Genomic DNA, 10,429 nt, shown 5'->3' on the forward strand with positions numbered 1-10,429 from the left:
TCTGAGCAGTGTCCCTGCCTCCTCTAGGTGGGATTCAAGTGCAGTACTTCTACCACATGAGGTTGTCCTGGCAGTTCATTTACCCCATAAACCTCGATTGTACCCCTTTCGTGTGCCAGACCCTGTTCCTGGCTTAGTGTGCCAGGAAAATGGAAAGCAGGCACGGTGTGGGGTTCTGCTGCCTATGGGGTAAAGAACCTGAGAAGGAAACAAGGAGGAACTTGCTGATTGGTCAGTAGGGGGTTGGCCAGGCCAAGGTGCTGCAGTGGTATCCTTTATTTTAGGGAGCCTCGTCAGCTCCGGAGACCCACTGTGGGAGTAGAGGTCCTGGGAAAGCATCCCATGCTTCCCAAGCTTTGTGATGAATTTTGGGCTAGTTGTCAAGTGTGTGCATTTTCCTGGGGATGGTATATGCAGCTTTCCTCAGATTTCCAGGAGGTTCTTCAGCCTAACAAAGTTAAAGGAACTGGCATGGTCAGCTCCATGTTTTGGAGAGAGCACTTGACAGTGTTGGGAGTCAGTGGACTGACTGGAGCAAGGAGATGATGGAATATCAGCCCCTGGGGCCAGACAAAGATGAGAAAGTAGCGCAGGATCAGCAAGAGTTGAGAGGGGAGAAGGGCAGGGGCTGGTGCAGGAGCTATATTTTCTCTTGCAACTCTGATGAGGACACATGAGGTGACTAAAACATTAGTGTTTCCTAACAAACACACATAAAGATGCTCACAAGGGAAATGCCACAGATGCTGCTTGAGCCACCATTGCACTCCTGCAAGGAAGGAGACCGCCCAGACCTATGCTGGAAGGAGGGCCAGGCTGTAGAATCAGGACAGTGGCCATGCTGCCTGGATGGGTGTCAGGAGGCCATAACTGAGGGAGTGCCCATTGTCCTGGTTAGGGAGTGCCCATTGTCCTGGTGGCTTCATGGGTGTCCTCCTGTGGCAAAATGCAGCATATTATAGATTTTAAACATGTACAGTTTATCGGATATCAAGCCTCAGGAAGCATGCTTATGAAATTGGTTCTTGCTCAGGCTGAACAGTTTAATGCTACGCTGCCTGCTGCTCACAGGTGTCAGGCAGCTGGGAATTTCTATCTTAAGGACTCTATCAGTGCAGATAATGGTGCTGACTTGGGCAGTGGGTGCAGCGATGGGTCCTGCCTCAGGGTGGGGTGCCCCTAGTACCCTGACCAGGTTGTTGTCTCCCAAAAGCCCTCCCAAGCCTCGCTGAAAGGGACGACAGCCACTTCTGCTCAGGCCAACTCTACCCCCACCAGCGTGGCCTCCGTGGTCACGTCTGCTGATTCTCCAGCCAGTCGACAGGCAGCCGCCAAGCTCGCACTGCGCAAACAGCTTGAGAAGACGCTGCTTGAAATCCCCCCTCCCAAGCCCCCCGCCCCAGAGATGAACTTCCTGCCCAGTGCTGCCAACAACGAATTCATCTACCTGGTCGGCCTGGAAGAGGTGGTACAGAATCTGCTGGAGACTCAAGGTGAGTGGGCCTTGTGCTAGGGCTGTTTTTATCTCTTGCCGCTGAAGTTTCTGTTACATAGGGGTTTTTTTTCAGTGCACAGCACATGTCAGTGCACCTACAGTGTACCTAGAGTTATCTTGAAATGCGGATATTATGGATAATGTTTTGTCATTAGTTCTGCTTGCCGTGAGGTGTGATAGCTTCTTAAACACATTGCAGGCACCTTTCTTGTTAGGGCATCTTGAGAGCCAAGGTCCAAGGTCTCGCACATATGGTCCAGGGGGACAAGCAGTGGCCCTGTGGTGTTGGTGTGCTGTGGGGCAGATGGGCGGTCAGTGAGGAGGGGTGCCTGTGGGAGGCTGACGTGATAGGCTTTGCTTCCAGGTAGGAAGTCATCACAGAGGTGGAAGTTCCCAGAGCCTGGAGTGCTCAGAGCCCCCAGCGTGGGAGAGTGGGGATATCGACACCAGAGCCAAACTCGCTCGATCGTTATCTTTGGAAACAGTTTAGAAAGCACATCTGAGTGTTAAGTTTTAGGAATAAAAGGGTATAAACAGGATAGTAATCAAAACCAATACTAGAAAAGAAGTAGAGGCCATGTTGGCCATTAGGGAGCCTTCACCAGACACTGAACTGAGGATACTTGTGCCCTGAGATGGAGCTGGTAGTGACATTAATTGGTCAGCCAGCCTGAACACTCTTCTTATATGATCTTATCAGATCCTCAGAGCTGGGGAGGAGGCAGGACCATAACTGGTCCAGGGGAACAGGGGAGGAGCTGATGGGCTCTACCTGTTAGGCCGCCTTGAGGGACCACAGGGCTCCAGAGCCAGGCCCAGTGGGGAAGGGTGCAGGCTCCCTTTGGTGTCTCCTTTATGAGGTGATATTATTGGCAAAAGAGTTATTCCAAGGCCAGTATAGGAAGGATGGATGGGAAGCCAAGTCGGGACTTAATGCCTCCTTGTTCTTGCACTGTGAGTGGCAAGGCAATCAGCAGAAGCCAAGCCAATGGCACTGTTTTTGAGAGTTCATACCAAGGATGCCTAACCCATGGCATTTCCAAAGCTTTGGCTAGCAAAGCTTCCATGAGGCTGGCCCAGTGTCTGCACATAGTCAGTGCCTAATACGTTTTTGCGGAAAGAACAGATGATGTTGACTGACGCTTTGTTTTTCTGATGCCCACTGGGCCACATGGCCCAGGGCACTGTTCCTGCTCTGTCACGCACCTCACTTGGAGGTGGTGGGGGTTCTGACAGTGTCCTGTTCTTTGATGTGAGCCTACTCTTCTTCCCCTGCAGCAGGCAGAATGTCAGCGGCTGTAGTGCTGTCCCGGGAGCCCTACATGTGCGCACAGTGCAAGACGGACTTCACGTGCCGCTGGCGGGAGGAGAAGGGTGGCGCCATCATGTGCGAGAACTGCATGGCGTCCAACCAAAAGAAGGCACTCAAAGTGGAGCACACTAGCCGGCTGAAGGCTGCCTTCGTGAAGGCACTGCAGCAGGAACAGGAGATCGAGCAGCGTCTCCTGCAGCAGGGCACTGCTCCTGTGCAGGCCAAAGCTGAGCCTGCCACCACCACCCACCCCGCGCTGAAGCAGGTGAGTCCTTGTCCGGGAGCCAGAAACACAGCCCCAAGGCCTGGGAGCCAGGCTGGGGCCCTGCCCTCAGGCGAGAGTCCTGTTCCCTGGCAGAGAGTTACTGCTAGCAGGCAGGATGTTCTGGTGTTCTTCCCCACACTCGCGGCGAGCATCTGCCCGATTGTTAACTGTGCGTCTAAATTGCGTTTAATGGTGGTGTTTGGTGGTGAAAATACTAATTTGCAGTTTCTTTAGATTTTGTAGCTTTCACGCGCGTTGTGCCAGCTGACAAGTACTTCTTGTCTAAGAGGACTTTCTGAAAGCCACATTGAGATACAAGGGGCGTTTGGAAGAAATGTTCTAGCTAAATTAAGGAGAGAAGCAAGTTTGGAAATTTTTTTTTTGGTTGCTTTTTTTAATGCTTTGCTTTCCCACCCCATGTCGACCCAAAGCTCCCTGTTGGCAGTTTTTTGTATCCTTCGAAGTCGTTTGTAATTCACTAATGACCACATCTTCTCAAGGTCCCTCCATAGTGGGAGGCCACACTGCCCTCAGGAAGCGGCCTGTCCTGTGGGGACTAGGCCTTGTGTGGTCACAGCTGCTGCCCTTTGGTCACTCTAGGTCCACCTAGGCCGGACTGTGGATGGTGCTGACCTTGATTTCAACCCCCGTTTGTGTAGGTCATAAAACCCCGGCGTAAGTTGGCGTTCCGCTCAGGAGAAGCCCGCGACTGGAGTAACGGGGCTGTGCTACAGGTCAGAACTGCAGTGCTGGGAGCCCCCTGCGCCGCACCACCAACCAGCCCTCCACCCCAGACTGTGACCACGTCAGCTGCCTGCGTGTCTGTCTGTCTCTATTTCCTTCCCCTCCCCTCTTGGTATAACTTACCTGGTCTCCTGATTTTGGACTTTAGGGACCCCATGTGGGTGGGAAGAGGTCGGCCAGAGCAAGGAGAGGCTGCACTGAGCGTCTCGCCCTTTGCGCCCCCTTCCCCACGTGAGCCATCACACCCTCTTCTCCACTGTAGGCCTCCAGCCAGCTGTCCCGGGGCTCGGCCACGACACCCAGAAGCGTGCTGCACACATTCAGTCAGTCACCCAAACTGCAGAATGCAGCCTCAGCCACAGCCCTCGTCAGCAGGACTGGCAGACATTCCGAGAGAGCCGTGAGTGCCGGCAAGAGCAATGCCACCTCCAACTGGAAGAAGGCACCCCTGAGTACAGGTGGGTGGCCTCTGCAGGGCTCAAAAGTAGGGATCTTGCCATGGTTGGGTCTATCCCTTCTTTATTTTTAACGAAGATGTGCATACACACAGGTTGAAGGGAAATGGCACAAAGGGCCCTGAACTCCCTGGCCTGCTCCCTGACCCTCATGCAAAATCTCTTTTGTTTACTAAATAGGACACCTTGAGCAAGTGCCAGCCCTGGGTAGATGCTGATTGCCCTCGCTATCTTCACGCTTTGTACCAAAACTCTCAGCCCTTGACCCGAAACATAGGGCAGACCCAGTTCAGGCACTGTCACCCCTGCCATTCAGTGGACTCCTGTCATCGTAGATGCTCACCTTGACAACTCATGTGCGCCCCCTCCCCTCCGCCATAGGAATGCCTGTTAGTGTTAGGTTTTGCCTTTCCTGCTGCACTAACTCTGTTACTTGCTCAGCCAGTGTCTTTTATTCCCTGCTTTATGGCATATTCTCTTTCCACCTTCTACGTTGGATAGGTCAAGTGGTGAAAAGTGTGAATAAAACAAGAATGCAGGGAGGGGAAGAGTGTCCCTGGGGTGGAGACTGAGATTTTAATTGAGGTTGGCAGCAAAGGCCTCTGAAGAACGACCCAGGAGATATGGAGACCCTCAGGTGGAGGATTTTCAGCCTTCTACAGTCCCACCACCATCCTCGGTCATTCTGTTTTTTATTTTATTATTTTTTAAAATTTATTGGGGTGACATTGGTAGTTTTAGGTGTACAGTATTATATCATTTATATGCTGGCATTAAGATGAAAGTTGGGTATTTCTTGTGTCCATCAGAAATGGGAAAGTGAACGGTAGGCATAAAAGGCTGAATGAAGAGGAGTGAGCACTCCTTGTGGGAACGAGTACCTGCCACACCCCTGTAGGAAGAAGGGGCGCCATCATATGATGGACCCCAGTCAGACTTGGGAAAGCTGGCCCGTCTATGCAAATGTGAAACACAGGAGCCCACTGTGCACGCAGCTGACCATGGATTAGAGACATGCCCACGTCTCAGAGCTTCCCTCAGGAGAGGAGCTCAGGGAAGGGAGAACGTTTGTCCAACTACAGAAGAATTAGGGCCACCTGGAGAGTCGAGAGCATTTGTAAACAATACAAGCAGAGAGACTTTTGCTCAGCGTGGGTAAGATACAACTAAGAACTCACAGGCTGGTCAGGAATTCCTTTCCTGGGAAATTTGAAGGTATATGAAGTGATAGCAACCATTTGAAAACAATGTATGCACTAAAGGGTAATGTTTGAAAGGGAATCCAAAGGAATAAATAGTTGCTGTGTTCAACTGTTGGGTCAGAGGCAAAAGTGTCAAGGCTTAGAAGCTTCACTTCCCAGGAGAATTTTGCCAGCGGTTACCCTGGGTTTCTGGGTGGTGAGTTGAGGAAAACTGGGTGGGATCTCGTTGGCAGTGCTGCCCCAAATGCTCAAGGAGGGCTCCCGAGTGCATTTGACCTCAGGACCCTGTTCCACAAAGTATATCAACGTCCACCTGAAGTACTGTTGGAGTAATGCAGTGACTCTGGGGGGCCTTGCTGTAGCTGTGGATCTAGGGCAGTCCTTATGCTAGGCCGGCCAAAACCTTAGTGTGTTTATGTGTCGGGGTCATTTCTTCATTTTCCAGTTACTAAAGTGAAACTTGTTCATTGGAGATATTTGGAGAATATAAAAAGAGAGGGTGATGGCAATGGCGGGTACTTTCTACCCCAAAAGAACAAATGTAGCACTTAGGACCTTTCCTCAATCTGCCTCTTCACTTGAGTGTCATGTGTGTCTAGTGTCCTACAGAGGGAATCATGCTGTGTTCACCAGTCTGTGTCCCTCTGAATAGTTTGAATGTTACCTTAGCACCTTTAATGGCTGCATAGTATTCCATCATACTGATTTTCCAGTTTCCCAGTTTAGTCATTTGTGATTTTTCACTGTTCTAAACTGCACTGTGGTGAACACCTCAGTTTACAAACCCTCAGAGAGCTGATGGAATCTCTTACCATGGCAGAGTCTGGGAACATTGTGAAGGTGATTGAGTTATTTCATAAATTCTCTTTGGGTCTGAGACTGGGATTTTAACCACCCAAGCTCCGTTGGCCCCGCTGAGGCTGGGGTCCTCTTGGCAGTCTCTGCCTGACTGGAGCTATCTCAGCATGTTGCTCTGTTCTGTTGCAGGTGGGGCCCTTGCATTTGTCAGCCCAAGCTTGGCGGTGCACAAGACCTCCTCCGCGGTGGACCGCCAGCGGGAGTACCTCCTGGACATGATCCCGCCACGCTCCATCCCCCAGTCGGCCACGTGGAAATAGTGTGAGCCTGGCCCAATGGAGAACAGGCTCCCACCTCCCTCCCACCTGGCCCGCCACCCTCCGCTCAGGAAGACACCCTGCTCCCTGAGAGAGTGAGCAAGCGTCAGCCATGCTGCAGAAGCAAGAGCTCCGTTCTTGGCTGCGAAGTCTTGTCGCCACAAAGTCTCATCACGGCTGCGGGGCTGCTTCACAGGTGGATGAGGATTATCACTGGGGGACCTTTCCCGTGGGCTTTCCTCCTTTCTTTGCCTTTAGTTTGCCCAACACCAGCAGAAAAGCGGACCTCGGGGGCTAGTTCTGCTCCCACCCTCCCCTTCAGCCCCCACAAGGCGCACAGGCAGCCTGGACACTGTGACACAACACACTAGGGCAAGACTGGCGCCGGGGCTTCTGAAGTTGAGCGGAGCATTCTGTTTTATTTTTGCTTTTTCCCGTCTTAGCTTCCCAATCTTTGACTGCCTTCCTTCACGGCAATCTCTAGGTTGACAGATTTTTTTTTTTTAATCACCTCACAATGATGGAGTTTAAGTAAACCGTGCAGACCCAGGGGTTCTGTCAAGCACGGCCCCCATGACCCAGAGGGTGGGCCGATGAGCAACCAGCCCTCGCTCTCTCCAGCGGAAGGCCTGTGCTGCTGCTCATCCAGGAAACCCCCGACCTCCCACACTTAGCAGAAGAACAAACTGCAGCCCAGACCCAGCTACAGAGCCCGGGATCCTGGAAGCTGTGCCGTTGCCTGCGGAGGAGGGTGGAGAGAACTGGCAGCAACGTCCAGAGCCTGAGCGAGAAGTTGGAGGGGCAGGCTGTTGTGTTTTTTTGTTGTTGTGGTTTATTTTATTAAATTTTTTCCTTTTCTTTTCCTACTTATTTTGATGGACATCATCCCAAGCTGCCCTGGCCTGTGCTCCCGTTAGGTGTATCAGGTGGGGAGGCATCCCTCCCCCGCTACAGACTTCAGGGTTTCCGTTTGGGTCTAGTTTAGAACCTTCCCTTAAAGCAGGGCCATGCCGCCAGCGTTCGCCTTTGGACTTTTTTTTTTTTTTTTTAATCCTCTTTAGAGTCTACAGAAATGTCTTACAAAGGATCAGGTCTGCTCTTAGTTGTGTTTCATTTTGGTTTCTCCCACTCCTTAAAAATTGGTTCCATGAGGAAAGGCAGAAGCTGTCCTGTGTGTGCTGTACACGGGGCTGGCTCCATGCTGATGCAAGGGCATCCATGTGTGCATGCACATGTGTCATTGTGGAGATGGAGTATGCCGCTCCCCACTTCAGCCCCAGTCCTGGTTTTCCTGTCCATGCAGTTAGGGACTTAATTTAAAACCCTTATTTTGTAGGGCCGCCTTCTCGAACACACTGCTTCAACATTCTAATAAAGGCTCATTTAACCCCCTCTCATGTTGTGTGAATATCAGTGTTTAGAAAACATTTTTGACATGCGGTAGAAGACCTAGGTAGAAGACCTAGTTTTGCAAAATGTTCTAAGTTTTTGTTGTGTAAAACCCCAAATTTCTCATTGATTTTTGTTTTGACTAGATGGGCTGAAGGAGGGGAGGGCAGGGAAGGGTGGCTTTCATTACCAGATCCAGGGATTTGGGGGGAAAGAGGGAAATTGACATTCAGGAGTGGGGGGAAAGGGTGTGATTTTACACCAAAAACTCAAAAGTATGCAAGCGTTTCTATTCCTCGCATTTTTCTGTGTGCCTGGCAAATAAATATCTGTCTTATACTACCTTGAGCTGTTAGCCCTCTCTGTTCAGTGACACCGGCCAGACTCCAAATCCTCCAACAAGGAGCGCTCAGCTGGCCACTCCCAGCAAATAGGCCTCAGTCCTATGTAGTAACAGAATCAGGTGTCCAGGCCAACGTCACCTCTGCACTGGTGGGATGCTGTAGGGTTGTCACTTTCCAGCCAGGGTTGACTGGGTCTGTGACTGGGGGGCACATGTTTGCCCCCAAGTCCCACCAAAACCTGGCTTATCACTGCACTCAGGAACCACCTCTCCTCCCCTCTCCACCTCATCTCTCCTTGCCAGACCACCTCTGGCAGAGGATGGGACAGTGAGGCTCTGGTTCTGCCTTCTCCAGCCCAGCATTCCCAAGCACATTCTCATCAGAGATGACTTAACTGTGCTGGAAACAGCTTTTTAAGAAGGGACAAGAATGTGAGAAGCTCTCATATTTAGTTCATTCTACTGTCTCAAATTTCCCCCGCTTTTCTTTAGTTTCTCCCTTTGCGGTGTAACTTCTGTAACAATCTCCAAATGGGTGGTTGTGTGATAAACGTTAAGATCCTACAGGAAAGACATTATTAAATCCCTTTCTAGGTGGGGTTTGAATATACTAGGAAAGGATGTTAACATTAAGGGTGTTCTTCCAGCAGCAAAGCTCACCCCACTCAAGATCTGCTACAGTGCTTGGGGCCTCGTCTCCCCATGGGTGCGTTGGGTCTGAGAGGACCTGGTTCTGAGGAGCAGTGAGAATGTGGGAGCCCTCAGGCCCAAATGGCAATTTATAATAGCCCCTTGTTATCTGACGCAAAACTCTGACAGCAACTAGAAACTTAAAATGGCCACTCTGTGGAGTGGGGTGGGAGTTTACAAAGCTTATTCCTTCCCTGTTTTGGTGGGAGAGCAGGTTTAAAATGGCCAAGTGCACATGTATGTGCGCAGATAGACACATGTCCCCTTAGAGCCATCCATGGCTCTGGGCCATCTTGTCAATGTCATGGGGACTTTGGTCTCAGTATTCCAACTGTGATGCTGGGACCCACACCTTTGACAAGCAAGGCCAAGGATGATCCTTCTCCAGAGTGCCTTTAGTCCTGTATGTCCTCTTAAGAAGCAAAAATCTCGCCCCAGGGCAGAGGAAATGAAAGAGGCAACTGAGTGCAGCCCTGCTACATGTCCCACATGTCACTCCAGTGGATGGAGAGACATGAAGTTTTTTGTACAAGTAATATAAACATTCTCATCACAGGGGTGTAAATAGAAAAGGTGGTCCTTACTAATCTGCCACAGGGTTTTTCTTTGATGCCGAGTTATGCTGCATATAACATTTGCCTAAAGGACTTGGACTGAGCTTTTTTAGACAGCTGTTTTATAATCCTTAAAAGTGTAATAAACGGTTACACTAGTGCAGGTTATTTGGGAGGTGGCTTTTTTTTTTTTTTGAGGGGGGGGTCACTTGTATTTATTGTGACTAAATCTTTGATAATGTAAAAGTTGACCACTAAACCAGAATAGAAGTTCCAATAAACAGGTTGGAATCAATGGCTATACGTGGTGTCAGGAAGTTTAAGAATCTGAAAGACAATAAAGAAATGGACTATGTGTTTGTTGTATTTTTCTTTTGTCCCCTTGGCCCTGGTTTACCTGCATTATTTCGTCCCAGCTTTGGGGCAGGTTGGAGACTCAGGGAGGTGCAGCAAAGGATGAGACATCTTGGGCTTCTTTCAGACTTCACTTCTCCTGGAGTAGTCCTCTCCAACTGGGCACCGTGGTCTCACTTCTTTACAAGGCCTGGGACTTTGTGACCTGGGGGAGTGTGGTGACAGTCTCTTAGCCCCTTCTAGCCTCCACCCTGGAGTGGTGGGTTTTTCTGGAGTGCTTTTCAGGCTTGGCTCCACATTGGGTGTCTTTGCTGCAGCACATGCTATTACAGATGTGGGTTCTAAGTACAGACGGAGCTACCTAGCCAGGCCCTGAAATGAACAATCACTGGTGAAAATTTGTTTTCAGAGGACACAATTCCAAATTTTACTTATTGTGAGACCTGTAATCACTTTGGTAGCGTTACCATTGTTTTCCTAGGTGCTTTTATTTTTGTTGTTGTTGTTGTTG

The 10,429-nt window shown here is 50.3% G+C and overlaps 1 protein-coding gene across 8 annotated transcripts in view; it reads left to right on the top strand.

The window, feature by feature from the left end:
* GATAD2A (GATA zinc finger domain containing 2A) overlaps positions 1–9,919 on the top strand; it is an 87,710-nt gene extending 77,791 nt beyond the window's left edge. For 7 of the 8 annotated variants that reach the window (XM_025044173.1, XM_006904347.3, XM_025044175.1 and 4 more), the window contains 5 exons: positions 1,214–1,493; positions 2,774–3,072; positions 3,732–3,806; positions 4,079–4,274; positions 6,461–9,919. In XM_025044173.1, coding sequence (XP_024899941.1) covers positions 1,214–1,493; positions 2,774–3,072; positions 3,732–3,806; positions 4,079–4,274; positions 6,461–6,591 — 981 coding nt within the window. In that variant the 3' untranslated portion in view covers positions 6,592–9,919. The remainder of the gene's footprint in view (positions 1–1,213; positions 1,494–2,773; positions 3,073–3,731; positions 3,807–4,078; positions 4,275–6,460) is intronic. The other variant, XM_015586871.2, reaches the window with a different exon arrangement.
* The last annotated feature ends 510 nt before the right edge of the window (positions 9,920–10,429 follow it).

Source organism: Pteropus alecto, unplaced genomic scaffold (genome assembly GCF_000325575.1).
Source record: "Pteropus alecto unplaced genomic scaffold, ASM32557v1 scaffold160, whole genome shotgun sequence".
Lineage (NCBI taxonomy): Eukaryota > Metazoa > Chordata > Mammalia > Chiroptera > Pteropodidae > Pteropus > Pteropus alecto.